This window comes from Melopsittacus undulatus, chromosome 4, assembly GCF_012275295.1.
Source record: "Melopsittacus undulatus isolate bMelUnd1 chromosome 4, bMelUnd1.mat.Z, whole genome shotgun sequence".
Taxonomy (NCBI): domain Eukaryota; kingdom Metazoa; phylum Chordata; class Aves; order Psittaciformes; family Psittaculidae; genus Melopsittacus; species Melopsittacus undulatus.
In genome coordinates this window covers 27,468,862-27,489,946 of record NC_047530.1, presented here as the reverse complement: position 1 = coordinate 27,489,946, position 21,085 = coordinate 27,468,862, and the positions used below count along the sequence as shown (strand labels likewise).

The window sequence follows — 21,085 nt, the reverse complement described above, 5'->3', positions numbered from 1 at the left end:
TCTAAATACAGTTATAGAGTGCAGTACAGGGAAAGAAAAAGTGATTTACATAAATAACAATGAAACCAATTCTAGAAACAGCACAGACATCAATACCAACGTATTTCACTTGGTTTCATGCTTTCCTTTCCCCAGATACATACCACAATTGACGCTCGAAGAGGTGAGTTGATTGGCAGGTAGAGAGTAGAATAAAACATATGATCGGGTAGTTCTCGTGTTTTACACTTGGGAGCTAGGTGTGTAAATGGATCACTTGGTAATCTAGCGCAGTACCTAAGTTGACAAAACATTTTACAACTCATCAAAACCTGCAAATTGAAACCTAAACATATTTCAGTGGAACCTTGCTTTACTAGTGTAAATGCTAGAAAATGACTTCAGGCCATAATGAGCACTGCAAGGGTACACTAACTTATATTCCACGCTACTGAGCAGAAGACTTTTAAGTCCTTTACTACAAAGCTTGTGTCCAGCAAGGTGGTTTCAAGGTTACAATGATGTACAAGACTATTCCAACTCAGGTCCCAGAATTGCATTTGTTTAATCTTCTGAGTTTGCTGTTGCCCTATTCCTCCTATTTGTCATGGCTCTTCCTCTAAATGGTAGCCTTTCCTCCACTGCACTCACTTCCTCCTCTCCCAGCTTGGCATCAACTGCAAACATGCCAATGTTATACCATACTCAACCTCTTAATGGCCCATGAATAGTGCCACATACAACCAGCTACCACCTAGCTTTTGAACCATTTACCATTACACCCTTCAAATTTGACTGCTATGCCAGGCTTTATTTACCAGGCAGTCCACCATTAATGGTCTGCACCTCTAGAATTTGGCTACTAAGGTACTACAGCAATTGCATCAAAAGCTTTACTTAAGTAAATGACATTCACTGCGCTTCCCCATCTTAGAGTCAGTCACTTCATCATACAGGAGACAATAAAGCTGATTGGGCTAAAATTGCCCTCAATAACACTGCTGGCTGCTGCCAACCCTCTTTTCTTTTACATGCCTGCACAGTGCTTCCATGAGGACTTAGTCCATAATATTCCATAACTATGATAAAACTGACCAGTCTGTAGCTCCCTTGGTCTTCTTCCTTGACTTTTTTGAAGTGTCATGACATTTAACTTTTCCTGTCACTGAGGACCATCCTCTAAATGCCATGGGCTTACAAAGATGACATTTGGCTAGCTCCCACGGAAGCATACCATCCTGTCTTGTGGGCCTCTGGTAAGTTCACCTTAGTGTATGTTTGTTTTTATTTATGACAACAGATTGCTATGACACAAGATGCAAATATTAGAATTGGAAGATTTTATTAGTTTTAATAAGCCACTTGATTTTTATCAAGAGGAAAAAAAAACCCAACAAAACAAACCCACCATAATAATCTTACTACCTATTTTTAAAATGAACATTTTCAGGACAGCTTTAAATTAAACAGGAATTGATGTTGCTACATCTATTATCAGAGCAAGAACCTCTGTAGGATAAAGAGGTAAAAAGTAAATTACCTCTTCAAACCACTGGGACTGCTTTCTCTAGGACAGAAGATATCATGAAGTTCTTCAAGGTCCTTTCCAACCATCCTATTTTATGATTCTAAGATCCCTAAGAGGAAACGTGTACAATGCCCCAACCTATGTAAAACAGACTACGAAAGTTTTTATTCAAACACAAAGAGTAAAACATTAATATGCCTCTTACCTATTTATGTGTCCAATAGCAGTGTTTATAGTAACTCTTGGACTGTTCTCATCTGGCTTCAACACGTAGGGTGGAAATATATCATCATCATCAACAATGGGCTCAGTTTCAGTTTCACTGGTATCAACAGATTTTGAGCATTTGTTTCTGAGGATCTTAACATTTCAAAAACAGAACATAAGAGACTTTCTCCCTTAAAAAGATACTGTGACATAGTCAACAAAATCAGGCGCACCCCTTTAACCTCATACCTTCTCAATTGCTTTGTATGTCTTCAGATCTTCTTCAAAACTCTTGATTTTGTCTGTATCTGCTAACATAATGTAATTGGAAATTGGCGCTCTAGCTCTTCCTTTTGACTGCACATAGGAACGGTATTCTGTGGGCAAATCAAAACGCACCACCAAGTTGCATTTTGGTATGTCAACACCCTCTTCTACAATACTAGTAGCAATGAGTAGGTTGGTCTCATGTGCTCGAAATTTTCTAAGAACCTGAAAAAATAATGAAGACATTTGAGAGATTAGTCTGAGATCTGTTTCCTTCATCAGATACACCAGAAGCCAATAAAAACAGAGTGGATTGAATGTCCCAAAAATTTGTCTAAATATGCAGATATAATACTATGAGAAAAAACGCTTTCCAGAAACACAGCAAGACTACTTATCAGAAGAGGCAGATTTCTAGGAATGAAATCTGGTAAGTGGAACTACATGCGTCCAAGAAGCTACTAACAACCATTAACAATGGAGAAGATCCCACCTATTCATTTACAATTTATCAGTGTAATATTAAAAAAAAATGCTGCTTTCAGGACAGCAGCTTTTTCAAACATTTCTGAGGTCAAAATATTCTTGGTAGAGTATATTCTAGAACTGGTACTTCTGATATTTATACTATTTACTAACCAATACTAAGGAAAGGTTTTGGGGAGATGGGGAAGTCAAAAGGACAACCCAGCCAGGAGTATGCGATAAATGCATTTGCTTTCAAAATACTGTGAATGCTTTAAATGAGATCAAAATCATGTCAGGGTTAAGGGAAAATCGATGATGGGACACATTACTGTGGGGATATGTTACAGACCGCATGATCAAGAGGAACCTGTGGATGAAGAACTCTACAGACAGATAGGAAAAGCCTCACACTCACAGGCTCTTATTCTCATGGGGGACTGCAACCACCCTGATATCTGTTGGGGCGACGGTATGGCCCAGCACAAGCAATCCAGGTTCCTTGATTGTGTGGAAGACAACTTCCTTCTGCAAGCAATAAAGGAGCCGACGAGGAGAGGTGCCATGCTTGACCTCGTGCTCACCAACAGGGAAGGGTTCGTTGGAAATGTGAAGTTCCAGGGCAGCTTTGGATGCAATGACCATGAGAGGATCAAATTTGAGATCCTCAGGACAATGAGAAGAGCGTGAAGCAAGTTCACTGCCCTAGACTTCAAGAGAGCAGACTTTGGGCTCTTCAGGAACCTGCTTAGTCAGGTTCCATGGGGTATAACCTTAGAGGGCAGGGTGGCCCAAGACTCTTGGTTGATATTCAAGGATCACCTGCTACAAGCTCAGGAGTGTTGCATCCCAACTAGAAGGAAGTGCAGCAGGAGGGCCAGGAGACCTCCTTGGATGGATAAGGAGCTGCTGAGAAAAATTCACAAGAAAAAAGAGGCTTATAAAAGGTGGAAGCAAGGACAGGTGGCCTGGGATGAATACAGGGATGTTGTCCAGGTAGTTAGGGACCAAGTTAGGAAAGCTAAGGCCCAATTGGAGCTAAACTTGGCAAGGGATGTTAAAGATGATAAGAAGGGATTTTATAGGTATGTAGCGGCTAAAAAACAGACTAGAGACAACGTAGGCCCCCTCCAAAAACTTTCAGGAGAACTGGCTACACAGGACTTGGAGAAGGCTGAGGTTCTGAATGGCTTTTTTGCCTTGGTCTTCACTGGCAAAGGCTCTGACCGCAGCATCCGAGTCTTGGACACAGGGACTGTGAAAACCTAGACCTTGGGCCCACTGTACACGAGGATCTGGTTCAAGACCATCTTAAGAACTTGAATGTACACAAGTCCATGGGACCTGATGAAATCCATCCGCTGGTCCTGAAGGAGCTGGCGAATGAAGTTGCAAAGCCACTGGCCATCGTATTTGAAAAATCATGGCAGACAGGTGAAGTTCCTGATGACTGGAAAAAGGGAAACATAACCCCCATTTTCTAGAAGGGGAAAATGGTGACCCAGTAAATTACAGACCAGTCAGTCTCACCTCTGTGCCTGGCAAAATCTGGGAGCAGATTCTCTTGGAAGGCATGCTAGGGCACATGAAAAACAACAAGGTGCTTGGTGCATGGCTTTACTAGGGGAAAATCCTGCCTGACGAATGTGGTGGCCTTCTATGATGGGGCTACAAAAGTGATGGACAGGGGTGGAGCAGTTGATGTCATCTATCTGGACCTGTGCAAAGCGTTCGACACTGTCCCACATGACATCCTTGTCTCTAAATTGGAGTGTCATCAATTTGATAGGTGGACCGCTCAGTGGATAAAGAACTGGGTGAATGGCCGCATGCAAAGATTCGTGGTCAACAGTTCAATGTCTGGCTGGAGACCAGTAACAAGTGGTGTCCCTCAGGGGTCGGTGTTGGGACCGGTCTCGTTTAATATCTTCGTTGCTGACATGGACAATGGAATTGAGTGTGCCCTCAGCAAGTTTGCCGATGACACCAAGCTGTGTAGTTCTGTTGATACGCTGGAAGGAAGGAATGGCATCCAGAGGGACCCTGACACACTTGTGAAGTGGGCTGATGCCAACCTCATGAAGTTTAACCATGACAAGTGCAAGGTCCCACACCTGAGTCGGAGCAATCCCAGGCACAGCTACAGGTTGGGCAGAGAAGAGATTCAGAGCAGCCCTGAGGAGAAGGACCTGGGGGTGTTGGTCAATGAGAAAATGAACATGAGCCAGCAGTGTGCACTCACAGCCCAGAAAGCCAACCGTATCCTGGGCTGCATCAAGAGGAGTGTGACCAGCAGGTCGAAGGAGGTGATCCTGCCCCTCTACTCTGCTCTCGTGAGACCTCACTTGGCGTACTGTGTGCAGTTCTGGTGTCCTCAACATAGAAAGGACATGGTACTGTTAGAACAAGTCCAGAGGAGGGCCACAAGGATCATCAGGGGACTGGAGCACCTCCCATATGAAGACAGGCTGAGAAAGCTGGAGCTGTTCAACCTGGAGAAGACTGCATGGAGACCTCATAGCAGCCTTCCAGTATCTGAAGGGGGCCTACAGGGATGCTGGGGAGGGACTATTCATTCAGGACTGTAGTGACAGGACAAGGGGTAACGGGTTGAAACTGAAACAGCAGAGGTTTAGACTGGATATAAGGAAGAAATTCTTTACTGTGAGGGTGGTGAGGTAATGGAATGGGTTGCCCAGGGAGGTAGTGAATGCTCCATCCCTGGCGGTGTTCAAGACCAGGTTGGATGAAGCCTTGGGTGATATGGTTTAGTGTGAGGTGTCCCTGCCCATGGCAGGTGGGTTGGAACTAGATGATCTTGAGGCCTTTTTCAATCCTAACTATTCTATGATTCAATGATTCTATTACTTTATAAGTATATAATTTAATGCTTTACCAAATTCACTTTTAGCAAAGATTAATATTAAAACTTAGCTGTTGAAAATGTAAATAAATTCCATTTTCACGACAGTATTACTGGGTTACTAGTAACCCAATGCAGAATAATAACAATTAAAAAAAATAGTTGATGATCTCACTAGACACAAACATGATTTTACATGGAGTTTCAATTTCTGCTTGTGTAATATGATATAGCACTGTCCCCAAACACGTTTTCTTTTGTTTCTCTGCATATGAAAGTCACCTGTATCTCCAATAAGTATGCATATTTGTTAAACCAATGGTATCCCCTGGACTTCCAACAACTGTACCCCAGACACCGCTTGCTGATGAAAAAAAAAAAAAGGAAAATAAAAGGTGCTGGAAGTACTCTGTTTTTTCTTGGAGTTACCTCTTCCTGTTTTCTGAATTCTACTTCCATCTGCTTGTTACGAGGTTGGTTCTTGCCAATGCCATGTCCAGTTATAAAATTGCTACTGATGTAAGCCAGTTCTGGATCTTGCTTGCCAGCTTCTTTTATCAACCTAAAAACATTACATGCATTTTTAGAAGTTGCACAGCCCAGCAAATGAAAAACAATAATTTGTTTGCAAGATCTACATTGAAATTAAGAAAGGAAGCATGACAATTAAGCTGTGCTAACACAAACTGACCTTAGCCTTCTTTAAAAACAGTAGTTCTAGTGAAAACCTTTGTCAGAAGAATAAAAGACGATCTATATATATACACAGCATGGGTATGCATGTATCATACATTTCAGACCTACAACAGTAAAACCCAAGCCCTAAGGCTCCTTGTTGCTAAAGCACCCTACTCACAATTGCTTTAGTTAACCTAATTTTCTGTAAATTATTAGTAATTTTAGCAGAAAAACCTCTAACCACTAACTCAAAGCATGTTTTCTCAATATAAGTTTTCAATTTTTAGGTTAAAACATACATGTTACTCTCCTTAATATTAAAATATATATTCTGTTCAGGTATACTAATGACAAAATGTTGACCTCTGTTTCTAAAGACTGATACTTAGCCTACCCAGTGAGATGTTTACTACTTCTGAAATTAACCCAGATTCATCTACTGTTGGAGGATTTAATCCACCCGGTGAGATGTTTACTACTTCTGAAATTAACCCAGATTCATCTACTGTCGGAGGATTTAATCCAGTTCTTCAAAAGGAACACTGATCAGGGAGGTAAGGATCAGCCATGCTCTCAATTTATTCCCCTATGTACTTCTTTAGGTTATGGAAGCAGAAGAGCATAGCTTCTCCAATGTTTTGATTTCACAAACAAGGCAGAAGATTACTCATGTAAATAATATCCTGAATTCAGAACTAGACATTTACAGATTTAAAAAAATATTTGTGCAAAGTAATTACGCTGTGGTATCCTTAGTTGTCTGTTTCCAGAATGGACAGAACCTGTGATTTCTCAAAAATAACAGGCCTTTGAGCAGCTGAGCCAGTAAAAACCAAGGGATCATACAAAGAAATTTACATCCCTTGCACATTTTAATACAGGCATTCCAGCATCACATTGCTCACAGGACATCCGTCGTATCCACTACCAAGTGCTCCTCATGTCCAAAGGATAGCCTGCCTCTGCATACTCCAGTGGCAATTCAAAACTTTCCCAATAAAACCTCTAGCAGTTCTGCCCCACATATACAAAGATGGGTACTGTGCTAGTCTACCACCTGCCCTGCAAACTGCTGCAAAACCAAATGGCAAAATTCTCCCTGACCCTTCTATACTCAGAAACTATCAAAATCTCTCCTCTTTCTTGGTTTCTGTTTTAGACAGAATAGATGAGAACATAAAGCACTTTGACCACTTCATTCCTTTGCAATCTGTTAAAACTGGAATGGACAGGGAGTACAGGCAAGAGAATGGAGAAGTGGCAAACAGCTTGCTATCCTTATGGAAGCAGACAAGAAGGATTCACCTGTACTCAAATGCATGTGACTTGTTAGTTCACGGCTAAACTAATTCACATTTCCATATATAGTCTAGGCCTGAAGACAAAATCCTTTTTTTTTCTATTTATTTTTATACATGACAATTCTGTCAAGTCATACAGCGTTAGCCTGAGTACCTACTAAGCATCTCAAACATACTTACTGTACTTCACTTATTACAGACATGGAAAATTTAAAAAAATCTGAATAAACACATTTCTCTCTGCACATCTTTGGCAAGTTCTTGGGAAGCACCCAAGACTTCAACTTTGTGGTTAATAAAGTACCATTAGTGGTAGGTAACAGGTGTTTTTCAAATGCATAGAAGAACTTCTGCTTTCAGATGCCTCCCTAAGGGAGTTGAGGAGCACTGCAGTGAAAATTAAAACCTCTGCTTTGTACACAAAATAAAACAGTAAATGACCCACTTCAGTTGTGTGTAATAATAAAGTTGATTATTTTTATCCTTCTAATTTCCAGTACTTGCAATATGTGCAGTGGCTGTTGCTACAGATCTCTGAAGAAAGATACTAGCAATGATTACCGCTTCGGAGAAATTTTCTATCCATTTCTCCCACAAAGTACAACACATGCCATGAATTTTGCCCTTCCTCAGTCATCACGGATTTCATAAAATGAGATTCTAGTCTCTAAATAACTACCATAATAAATATATTTCAAGGAAAAAAAATATACTTTTTGCTTTAACTTAGTTCTGCATAATGATCTATATTGGATTACTGGAAGCTTGAGTGGCCTTGATACACAAATTCAAACACTATTCACTGCCTTATTCAATGGAGACAGTCTTTCCACCTTTATATGCAATGTAAGTATAGTTACATTCAGCAGAGGCCCTTGATCTAAACCCACTCAACAGAAGTGAGGTTACAGTCAGGTTTTTCACTGAAGGCTTTCAGATCTAATTCCAACAACTCAGGCCTGCTGACCACCCAGGTATTTTGAGTCCAGGTGTGTTACATGAGATAAAGGAAAGCCTGCTATAGCTAGCTTTCAGAAGTGGATAAAAAGTTACACAAAGTTTTCTTTTTTGCTACCAATAACTTGCATCAAAGGTGTCTAAGGCTTACAGACAGCAGAATTTGGTTACTGATTTGATCTAAAGACCACATTCTCTCAGGTTCAATGGGAGTTAGTATATAGTATCATGCATAAAGCAGTCTGTAAGAGTGCACAGTGGAAAAAGTATAGCTTAAATCACATTCATAAACAGAGGAGGAAATTTTTCAAAGTTCTGTTCTCTCCCACAGGATAATGAAATATTCATTTTCAGCTCAGCAAAAGTTTATAAGAGTCTGTTATTTCTTCAGGAGCTGTTAACAAAATATCTTCATTTAACTTAATAGGTTAGTTTGCCTCATATTGCTTATTTACAGAAACATTTATAAATGCAAAAAAGGCAAAGAAAAAAAGATGAAGCTCACAAAAAGAAAAACTAAACACACAGGCAAGTCTGCAGATCAAAGAAGGTATTACAGACTCTATGACTAATGACTCTGGCAAAAATTTAACAGCAGGGTCAGATTCAGATGTATCCGGGATGCAATAAATAAATTGCACAGAACGTTTAGCACACTATCAAAAAAAAAACTATTAAAACTCCAAATCGAGATAAGTGAATAAATCAGATGTCATTCGTAGTTTGTGGAATATAGCATTAAACAATTAAGTGTTATACACAACTAAAAAAATCACATTCAGGAATAAGAACTGATAAGGAACTACAGTACTGAAAATAGGCAAATATTCTAGGGTTCACATTTTTTTTGGTGGAGACTGTAAGAAAGTGCTTAGTGTTTGACTGAATAAGCATTTTATAAACTTCAACTGTTAAAGTAGTAGTGATAAATCTTAAGAGATATTTGTGCAAGGGCAAATTTGATTTTCAGTAGACTTAGATCATATAATACTGTGATTTAGTAAGGTAATAGTAAAGTTTCCAGAAGTACTGCACTCAGTAGGCTAGAGAAGTTTCCAGCATCCACTGCAAATACAGATTTAAAGACTGGTTAAAACAAATCAGGGTATATCTATTTAATAGGCTAAAACCAGTGTTTCATATGTTGCCTTCTAAAAGAATCTTAGGTCCAAAACAAGCCTATGAGTACAATTTTCAAAAACACATCTTCTTCTCATCCACCCCATATACACATAGCCTGATTATTTTTTTTGTTATTCTTTATGCAGATCCAGTATGATCTCCTAAACCAACTTTAAAACGAAGTTCTGAAAATACAAGACAATTCCCTTTATACTCATGATACTAACACCCATACACTGGCAGCTGAGTCTGCCTTTCTTTCTTTAAAAGATTTTATTTTTTTCTTTAAACAAAGAGCTTTACCTATTTAGAACAACTGCTGTGTATCTTCTTTCCACAAAAATAATTCCACATAAAATATTAGTAAAGGGAGATGGGAAATTAGTCTCTGGCTTCTCTTTCTCCTCAATTTCTTCATCCTCCTCATCATCTTCAGAATCACTCCAAGATACGTAATTATCCTGATTCCTATTGTTATACCATTCAACACTCTCAAACTGCTGCCGTTCATACGGTTTATATTTGCGCAAGATTTCAAGCAGCTTTATTACTTTTGGGGTTACAAATTTCAGGTCAAGTGAGGCAGGCGAGAAGTGCTCTTCACAGAGTGCATGTATTTTCCTTAGGAAAGTGTCTGTAAACAATAAAAATTTCCTGTGCAGCTCCTCTTGTTCATGTTTGATAAACTTCTGTAGCTCTCTCACCATCATCCCAGCTACCTTATCTGCACACCAGGGTCCCAGAACAACCAACACAGCTCGACAGTCTGACAATATCTACAACAAATGAATTCAAATATCAGTTCAAAGGAGTACATTCATGAACTATTCATTTAAGACTGGGATCTTGTTTCTTACATAGCACAATCTTTGCAAGGATTACTACAATTGTTCTCTTATAAGAATATTTACTAGTCTGCTTTTGTTATTTAAATTACCTTGGCAACTTTTGTTTCTAATGGAGCAAGTTTCCCCCCTCCCCCTTAAATTACTACAGCTAAACTTTAAACTTTGTACATTTCTGAATCTCAAAAATCCCACTAGCTTAAAAAGGAATTTGGAGTTCTTTTGCAGAGATTGTAACTTTAAATTTACTTTAAGATAATTATGCTAAAAAGGAGAATACTTTTATATTTAACACAGAACTAATAAAATTAATGCTTTACTGGGCATTTTTACTTTGTTACTGATAATTGCCAGAGTTTCAGAAGTATCCAACCAGAAAGTTGTACAATGGCCTCAGGGTAATCTCAGCAAGTCTAGCCTCTCAAAGGTAAAAAAATTAGGGTATTGTATGTGGGGATGGAATAGAATAAAACCAGAGAACTATACCCTACTCAGAGAAAACAGCATAGGCACTTGAGTACCATCAATGTCTTTTTTCACAGCAAGTATTTTCCTCCACAAAAGCTAAGTGGTTAAACAATAAACTAGGAATCCAGAAATGGGTTGATAATTTATATTGACAATACTATTAAAAAGACTTATGATTTGGATGCATTGTTACAACAGAAGAACTACAACAGAACTGTAACAACCATCAGCTTCATAGTTTCAGTTGCTGCTTTAATTTATCTTCCTTCCATTCTGTGAAGAACAACAGGTTATCACCCTCTTTACACTATCATCCCTGAAGTTTATTGGCTATAAGACTTAAGGGCAAAATTTATCTAAACTATTGTAACTGTACATGGAGGCTTGACTTTCTCCAGTGCCAAGACAAAAGGCCCCTGAAACTGAAAACTGGTTTCTTTTCTTCATATGGGTGCCTTCATCTTGGAGAACTACTTGATCAGAAAACAAGCACACAGGGTTATGCGCATTAGAAGCATAGCGTTTAATCCACTCTTCTGGATTATGCAAATTCTTAAGATTTCCCCCACTTCCCAGCATTTCTTATGTATTTTAGCCTTTTGCATTTTAAGTTTAGCACAAAGTAAAGCAGGATTTGCTTTTCCCATTCAGCTGCAACAGGCTTCCCTATGTATCTGGCCAGTAATTGTTTTCTGGACAGCATCAAGAATGGTGGGTTTCTAAGAATGCTAAAGAACACTTTGGAACACTTTGGGCTGAAGAAAAATATATTCTCCAACTTCCTCATGGACTATTAAAGAAGTACGACTCACTACAAACTTTTTGCTGAACAAAGGCTTAAGTATCTACATAGCTGTACCTCAGGAGGCAATTCCAAACCACAAAGCCTGAGAGGGAAACAAAAGCTGCCTGGACCCCATGTGTGACAGGTCAATACACCATGCCTCCTGGATCTGCCATCTCGCATAACAACAGGGGGCAAACACATAAAAAGTTAGGGGAGAGCTAGAGGTTCAAATTCCATTCCAGCAAGGTGTAGCACTAGTCCGATACTGTTCCAAGATCAATTGTAGAAAGTTTAGATGTGTGGCTGGAACATTTTCCCAATTCTTACTTTATCATCTTTCATTATACCTGGGCACATTTTTTCCAAATACTTTCTGAGGCATTAATTCCTCTTCTAAACTGAAATATTCAAAGGTCACAGGCGACCACAATGATGTCAAATACTTGACTTCAGAAATAAGGACCCAAAACATCAGGGTGCAGAACTGTTTTACTACCTTAAGCAAATCTAAATCTCAAACTAGATGAAGTTGTAATAAATGGTTGACATTCAAGCCCCATTCATTTATGAAAAGGCCTGCCCTGTTAGTGAGCAGAAAAAACAGAATTCATTTTGCTCAGACAGTCTGTGATGGCTAGCTTAGAAAGTTTCAGTAATGTATCATACATGGCAAGGAAAAATAGTAATAAGATTTCTATTCTCCAGGTTTTTTACATAGCTTGATGTTCTTACCTGCTTAGAAATTAAGGTAGAATCTCTTTCTTTTGAATGTACAGATATGTTGCAGTCATTTAGAAAAATAAGTGCTTCATCCAATTCCTTTAATAATCTTCCATACAATCCACTTTTGTCAGTATATGGTCCACAGTCTACAACAATCTCACATGGCTGAGAAGTGTATCTTAATTGAGTGCAAAGATCAAGTTAAATACAGCTTCTAAAAGTCAGAGCTATTTCAGCCTGTTAAGGTTATACAGCAATTAACAACATGAAGTGTAGTCAAGTACATTTCTTTCCTCAACATGAATTAATAATGATGAACACGTACACAGCTAAATACTTTTAAAGTAGAAAAACCTCCACCACCCCAAATACTGAACTACTAAATTCTAAAATACTGTTCTTTCTAATACACTCCCTAAAAAAAAAGGAGGTTATTATCTTGGTTTCACATACTGGAAAATTTAAAGTAAAACCAGACTGAATTTACTTAACCACCCTCACTTTTGGTTTTCCAGTATATTCTTTTGATATACCAAATAAAAGCCATCTACATAACATAGATTAGGTCTATGCATACACTTATACAAGTAAAATAATTACTAGCCTCGAACAGAAGAGCTGTAACTGCAAAATTCTTAAAAACAAATGGTTTACGAAGTTTATAAACTGCATTTAAAAAACAGCCAGAAAACACCTGTTCCAGAACATAAATAATAACCATCTTTAATTTTGCCCAAAACTCAACAACATAGCACAGCTAGTGCAAGAACACATGCTACATATGAATCACCTCACACTAGTTTTCCCCTACAACAAATCACCACATTACCACCATCTTTATCGTAAACAACATTTACAGGACTGTACATTCTATAAGAACAGCTTTTGAAAACACCCTCTTGTTCTGATATTTCTATACTGTTTTCATTACTTCCTCTGATCTCCCACTGTCTTTCAGCCTCTATAAAGCCACGTTACTCATTGGTGGGGTGGAATCATGCAACTTTTCTGGCATTAGACCATCTTGTACTGTGGATATTACAACATTTTTCTAATTTAAATAGCAACATAAGACAGTGCATTTTACAAGTTCAAAATGTGGTGTGGAATGTGTTTTTTTTATGCTGGTGGTATGCTGGGTTTTGTTTTTTTTTGGTTGGTTGGTTAGGTTCTTTGGTTTATTTGGGGTTTTGGGGCTCTTGTTAGTTGTTTTGTTCTTTTTCTGTTTTGGTTTGTTTCTGTGCCTTGGTTTGTTTGTGGGGTTTATTTGTTTTTTGTTTTATTTGCTTGCTTGGTTTGTTCTTAGCAATTATGGAACATCTCTGAATATCAAGGTCAATCAGTCAACAATGGTTTCTTAAAACACAAGTTAACATTCCCTCCCCACCCTAAGAGAAGTAATGGTATCATATACAGTTTTCTAAAATTTAAGAGGAAATACTCTACTGGGTTACTCCTCTATCCAAAATGAAAACTCAGGCATCAATTTAAAAGCCATAATTGCATAACATACCTGTCTAAGACAACCAAATCAGTTGCAGTTTCAGCATTGCTCTTTAAAATTTTCTCCAGTTTCTGAATCTTCTCCTCTAACTCCGCAGGATCACACTTCCCATTTAAAATGGAAGCTGTTAATCCCAAAATTCGAGGACATGATGGATAACCCTCACAGATCTTCAGTAAAACAGAATGAAATACCTTAGGACAGTTATCCTGCAAACCTACTATCAAGCTAATAGACTGCAAACTTAGATGCTTAGTTGGAAAAGGAACTGAATGTTGAATAAACACTTTCTATTCTACTGACTGGAAGTTAAAGTAGAAACTGAGTAACATTTAACAGCAAACATCTGGAAAGGTAAATATTCACAACATGGAAAAATATAAAGTTAGCAATACACAGAATAGCCTTGCCACATCTACAAAACACATGATACTTCCACACCATCTAAAAACTAAAGCGTCATCTAAAAAAATTAAAGACACATGCTCTTGATAAACTTGGAGATCTGAAACAACATCTATTATACAGGTTTCTTACACTGAATAAGCCAAATATCACATAAAGCCAAGAATATCCCAGAAGGAGTCCTACAAACATCTCCAGAAACCAGTATTTGAAAAATAATTAAAACTGATTAGTACATCCTATTTGCAAACTCAAATATTTTATCAAGGAATTTATAAAATTCCCAATTCTATAAAGATACCTTATCTTTTCTGTTAATGTCAGATTTTTCTTCAATCCCCACTGTAAAATACAATGTCTCTCATAATACTACTAAAGTCTTAACTCATGACAACAGCTGAAACACTTTTTCCACCATTATCTTTCCTTGGTAGCAAAGGTACCTTAAATGATTCCCACTTCTCCAGGCCAGCCCCATGCCCCCCCCCCCCTCCCCAGACTTCTCCTCAAACAAGGATGAAAACATTAATGCAATGGAAACCCACCTTCATAATTTCACGGTATGGATGATCCTGGATTGCAAGATGGCACTCATCAAACACCAGAAGATTAATATTTGACAGGGATAAATACTCATTTCTCAAAACAGTCAAAGCAACATGACATGTCATAACCAGAACCTAGATGAAAGAAAAAACAAGTGCCAGTATAAGAAAAGTTCAAGCCGTATCAGGTCAAAGTGAAGTAGGAAAGTGTTCTGTGGGTCTTGCTAGACAGTATTAGCAAAAATTCTTCTGATTCATCTATATACAAAAGGTAAGGATAAGCAATAATAGACATTCTTTATTTGAGAAAGTTTTCTGTCTGAAGGTTGTGTGTGTGTGTATGAAAGACTGATACATTTGGCACACACATACATATCACCAGTCACATCCTTAGGGGAAAAAAAAACAAACCAAAACACCAGAACAAAATACCAAATACAACAATCAGATGATATTAACAGCAGCAAGACCACACAGAACAAATGCCATTAAATTCAAAACAAGTTAGTGTCCCTTATGTGTCATCATGTCCTTGGCAAGAAAGACAGTTCTTCATAAACTCATAAGCACCTACAATGGTTACAGAAGCAGGATATTATCAATTCTTTTTTAAAGGAAAACTCATTTCTTGTACATTATCACAGATAAAGTTTCTAAACAAAATTATGCACTATTTTTATGCAGATTTAGAACTCCACTAAGCATAACACTTTCATTTTTCAGAGTTCCTCAGACATTTTATCAACCACTACTAAACACTGGAGAGAAAAACACAGAAATGATAAATAGTATTATTACTGCAGGATACCTGGGTCAGAGCGAGGGGGTTGGGGGGAAGCAGGGAGAAGGGATTATAACAGAAAGGGCTGAGAACGCCTACACATGCTTTGCCTGAAAATTCACATACAAATACTACAAATATGCTGAATTTGAAAAAGTTAACATATAATTGGAAGAAATCACTTCAGATCAAGCCCAACTTACTGTAGATTCTGCTTGTGTAATTTATACTTAATAAATTACCTGATGCTTAGAGAATTCCTGACTCCACTTCTCTTTCGTCCATGATTCAGTTAACTCTAAACTTGAATACTCTCCTACTTTAAGATCTGAATGTGTCCTGACAGCTGACACTTGCTGAGCAACTTGACTTGCTAAGAAAAAACAACAACAAAAACAAACAAAAAAAATCTGAATCACATAAAGGTCTTTTCATACATTAATTTTCAAGATGAGTGTCATGTTACCTAGCACCATGTGTGATAACAATCTTCAGCTTAGACTAATGTTAAGTCAGGCATTCATGATAACTGCCTCCAGGTAAAACCACAGCAAGAGAACAGATTGGTAACTAAATTACACTTCATATTCGATGCCTTAATTTCACACCAGGAAACAGAAGATGTCATAAACAGGTTATATTAAATGGATTAGAAGTAAAAGATGAAAAGTATCACATCCTTTCTGTTGAAGACTTTTGCATAAAGTTTGTCCCAACTTTACTTTTACACAACTTCTATTACGGAATGAAGATATTAGCAACATGTTTAGGAATTCAGTATGTGTTTTTCCTCTTACCTGAGTTGACCAAGAACACAGTTCTTTTTCCATTTCTGTTGAAATCTCCCCTGATCTGATAGGACAGCTCTTTAGTGAGTAGTACTGCAATAAAAGTCTTCCCTGAGCCAGTGTTTAAGCAGACTATTGTGTTATGATCCAAAGCTGCTTCAAGCAGTTCAACCTAGGTTTAAAAAACATCCTCATTTGCAGCAATGCAGTGAAAAAACTGACAGAAATAATATAAGCAGTAAATAAACTACAGACAAATCAGCAGTATTTCTAGACAATAGCAAATTTGCTGCTATTTTAAGTAACTATTATCTTTGTAATAGATGACTGTGTTGCTAAATACATTATGTGAAGAAAGAAGCTCGAGTTTTTAAGTCTAACTGTATATATCAATTCCACCAAATAAGCAAGTATATTAGCTCAAGGCGATCCAAGTTTTTTCAGTAATACTAACCAAATGCTAGTTTTCAGGCACCTCTGCAGTGCAAAGAGAACTGAAATTCTAGAGATAAGAAATAGCTTTCCTTAACAAAATGAAAATCAAGAGTGCTCTGAGGGGTTTACTGACATTACTGAGCTCCTTTGACCAGTACGTGGGGGAAAAAAAACATAAATCAAGATTTACTTTGTAGAAGACAAATGGTCAGAGGTGGAAGAAGACATAGTTGTATGCATACAATTGAGAGGCAGTGTAATGTTTACTGTATTTGTCCCTAACAGCATTGCAGAAAGCAGGAAAGGAATATTCAGCTTAACAGATATTCTGTTCATTAGAGCAAACTAAGGAGGAGGAATGGGGAATACTGCAAACATAGAACACAGCCAAGCAAAAGGAAAAGAGAGACAATTAACTCCCAACAGGTGGAGGTGCGAGGGACACACGCCTAGACTGTGCACAACACTGCACATTCTACAGCTGCTCTAGTTCTTTTCCCATTAAATTAATGGATTTCATTGCACATTTTTTCTTATGTTACTGTATTACTATTATCATTTGTACCTGATATTTTCTTGGCGTGTAAATGTTATCATGAATTGCTTCTTGTTGCCATGGTAGTCCAAAAAATGGACCCATTGGGGAGGAAGCAGGGGTCATGAGCTGCAGTCCCGCCATGCTGAGGGATTGCAAAGCAGGGCTTTTCATTCATTCATCCAGTGTTTCTTTCATTGCATTTTTGTTCCAGCACAGCCTACTACAAGAAGAAAAAGGAACAGTATTAAATACAGTCACAATATAAAGCAAGAAGAGAAAACTTAGTGTAAGAAAAGGACACTACTTGCTTTTAGTTCTAGTATGTGCTAATATCATACTATTTTCAGCAGAAAATGTTAATTTGAAATTTACAGGCACTTTTCCACTAAAAGATGTGTGCATCAAGGTACCAAAGAAAAAGAAGATGTACTTTAGAGAGTGAAATTAATTCTATGCATTTGAATTTACAAGTATACATTTCAGTATAAAGCTCCATTAATGCTCTGACAGAATCCCATTTAAAACATCTTTAAGAACAGATATTAACAGATATCTAAATAATAAAGCTGGTTTACCTTTACTTCAGGAAAGAAAAATATTAATTTTCTAGAGCACAGACATAAATAAGCATCACATTTTCCATTTTTCTTTCCAGTCAAAATGTCCCTATGACCACTTAAAACTTTACATATGTGCAAACAGGAACTTTATCCTAAACTGTGGGAAAAGAATAGGAACTACACAAGAACCTCAGTATTTTCAAATCAATAGATCTTGATATGCTTATCTGTTTAAGGACTGGCAGAAGAATTACAAATAATCGCTGCCAACTCTGGTAAGGACTAATGGAGAAAGGGAAGCTTCTCAGGTTAACCACCAATTTCCGGAAAGATATTCTAATTAATAAACAAACAAACCATTCACAACTTGATGACTATTATGGAAAACACTTTCCTGCTAAGGCAGTGAAGCTCTCATCACTGGGCTTTTCTTAAAATGCTTGCTAACTGTCAGGAATGATAGAGGTTTAGAAAAAAAATATCTACCCTGCCCACAGAAACTAAGTCCTGACAATATAAAAAATATTGCTGAAGTAGAATACAAACATACTGCATCAAATCCTCAGAAAATTCCCTCAATTCAAATCAGATACATACCAGATTCAACAAGACAGTATTTTCAAAATCTAGTTTCCCTAAAAATTCCCAGGTGCTCTACCTATATTCATTTTTGCATCAATCTCAAAATGAGAAATGCATAAAATTAATGTTTTAAAATTTCATCACTCATTAGACATAAGTTCAGAAAAGCTGATTATCATTCTATTGTGCCCTTGCTTTTCCACAGAACAGAAAAGTTGGTTCAGTTTTGCAAATGTGCAGTGAGAAAGAAAAAAAACAAGAAAAGAAGCTTTCAGGAGAACTGGCTACCCTGGGTTTGGAGAAAGCTGAGGTTCTGAATGACTTCTTTGCCTCAGTCTTCACTGGCAAAGGCTCTGACTGCACCACCTGAGTCTTAGAAGGTGGATGCAGCGACTGTGAAAATCTAGAACTTGGGCCCACTGTATGAGAGGATCTGGTTTGAGACCATCTTAAGAACCTGAACGTACACAAGTCCATGGGACCTGATGAAATCCAACTGTGGATCCTGAAGAAGCTGGCGAATGAAGTTGCTAAGCCACTCACTGGCCATCATATTTGAAAAATCATGGCAGTCAGGTGAAGTTCCCAGTCTTGTTCAACATCTTTGTCGGTGACATGGACAGTGGGATTGAGTGCGCCCTTAGCAAGTTTGTCGATGACACCAAGCTGTGTGGTTCAGTTGATATGCTGGAGGGAAGGAATGCCATCCAGAGGGACCTTGACATGCTTTGTGAGGTGGGCTGATGTCAACCTCATGAAGTTTAACCATGACAAGTGCATGGTCCCACACCTGAGTCGGAGCAATCCCAGGCACAGCTACAGGTTGGGCAGAGAAGAGATTCAGAGCAGCCCTGCGGAGAAGGACTTGGGGGTGTTGGCTGAAGAGAAAGTGAACATGAGTTGGCTTCAGTGTGCGCCTGCAGCGCAGAAAGCCAACCATATTCTGGGCTGCATCAAAAGAAGCGTGACCAGCAGGTCGAAGGAGGTGATCCTGCCCCTCTACTCTGCTCTCGTGAGACCCCACTTGGAGTATTGTGTGCAGTTCTGCTGCCCTCAACATAAAAAGAACATGGAACTGCTGGAACAAGTCCAGAGGAGGGCCACGAGGATGATCAGGGGACTGGAGCACATCCCATATGAAGACAGGCTGAGAAAGTTGGGTCTGTTCAGCCTGGAGAAGAGAAGGCTGCATGGAAACCTCATAGCAGCCTTCCAGTATCTGAAGGGGGCCTACAGGGATCCTGGCGAGGGACTATTCATTAGGGACTGTAGTGACAGGACAAGGGGTAATGGGTTAAAACTTAAACAGCAGAGGTTTAGATTGAATATAGGGAAGAAATTATTTACTGTGAGGGTGGTGAGGTAATGGAATGGGTTTGCCCAGGGCGGTTGTGAATGCTCCATCCCTGACAGTGTTCAAGGCCAGGCTGAATGAAGCCTTGGGTGATATGGTTTAGTGTGAGGTGCTCCTGCCCATGGCAGGGGGGTTGGAACTAGATGATCTTAAGGTCCTTTCCAACCCTAACTATTCTATGATTCTATCTAATAGACACTATTAACTGCTAATGGTTATGAGAAATAACCACTTTGAGAGATTGTAAGTAAAGCCATACAATTAAAGGCATTGATTTCTTTTCAAGATGAAATTTTATTTACCACAGTCTTCACCTAATACAACATTTTAGTTCCTTATTGTATATTCAACATTTTTAAGTATTATAATTGGTTCATGCGTAAACACGGATTTATACTCTAATTCAACTAATACTAAATAACTATGGGAATCACTGACAGAAGAGATCAGACTAGTTCTCTCTAGTTTTCCATCTCAGGCATATTTTGTAAAATAAAGAGAAGGCAACACATTGAATTATATAATCACTCCTCTTGGAGATTCATGTACAAGTAACACCATTTCATAGAAAATAGTCAGGTATAAAAGTGTATATATCATAATATAAATACTTATTTGAAGTATTGAGTTGATTTATTTATTATTGAGTTATTTGAATACTTATTTGAAGACTTTTGAAGACAAAACATTCAACAGTAAACACTACTTAGTGAAAGAGAGTAATTGTAACTTCCTGGTCTTTGGCTCAACAATAAATATACTTCCCCCTCTATCAAATACAGTATTTCTTTATGGAAAGCACATTTAAATGCAACAAACAAACAAAAACCAACAAACCCCACACCAAACAAGAAAAGGGGTGAATGTATATTTTCACAAGATACACTAAACAATGTTCTTTACATTTTATCCAATTTTTTTTTCAGTGGCTTTTGAATGGATCTCCAAACTCATGCAGATCTTCTCATTACTTTTTCCATCCTGCAACCTAAACTACTGAGTCTTTCAGATTATCTGAACGGGTGAAATGCTTCAATATATTGTCTTATTTAGCTGCAACTAGAAAACAGCATAGTCTGCACACATAAAATCAGTAACACAGTTATTCAGTTCAGTTGTAATACAGAAAGACTCCTGTAGATTTTTAAATTGGTCTTATACCTTTCAAACAATGCATATAAACACACACAGGTTCTGTTCTAACAATTCAACTAGTAACTTTATAGAGTTCAAATCTGGCACAACTGTAGATGTTCTGTTTCACTCCCTCTTTGGAACTAGTGCCTTCATGGCTGTTCCTCCACTGCGATTCCACAGCTCTAGGTCTTGGCACACAACCAGGAGGAAAAATGCGTATGTGCTATACAACTGCACACAGCAAAGATGGTCACCCTTCACATTCT

At 38.2% G+C, this 21,085-nt stretch overlaps 1 protein-coding gene across 1 annotated transcript in view; it reads right to left on the bottom strand.

Annotated features, from left to right (window-relative positions):
• Positions 1-21,085, bottom strand: part of DICER1 (dicer 1, ribonuclease III) — a 59,167-nt gene that overhangs the window by 24,751 nt on the left and 13,331 nt on the right. Inside the window, exons 4-14 of the mRNA XM_034061630.1 lie at positions 17,214-17,406; positions 16,223-16,385; positions 15,668-15,798; positions 14,645-14,779; positions 13,704-13,864; positions 12,200-12,368; positions 9,671-10,143; positions 5,739-5,871; positions 1,964-2,206; positions 1,713-1,867; positions 144-276 (exon numbers count right to left, since the gene is read on the bottom strand). Coding sequence (XP_033917521.1) covers positions 144-276; positions 1,713-1,867; positions 1,964-2,206; positions 5,739-5,871; positions 9,671-10,143; positions 12,200-12,368; positions 13,704-13,864; positions 14,645-14,779; positions 15,668-15,798; positions 16,223-16,385; positions 17,214-17,357 — 2,040 coding nt within the window. The 5' untranslated portion in view covers positions 17,358-17,406. The remainder of the gene's footprint in view (positions 1-143; positions 277-1,712; positions 1,868-1,963; positions 2,207-5,738; positions 5,872-9,670; positions 10,144-12,199; positions 12,369-13,703; positions 13,865-14,644; positions 14,780-15,667; positions 15,799-16,222; positions 16,386-17,213; positions 17,407-21,085) is intronic.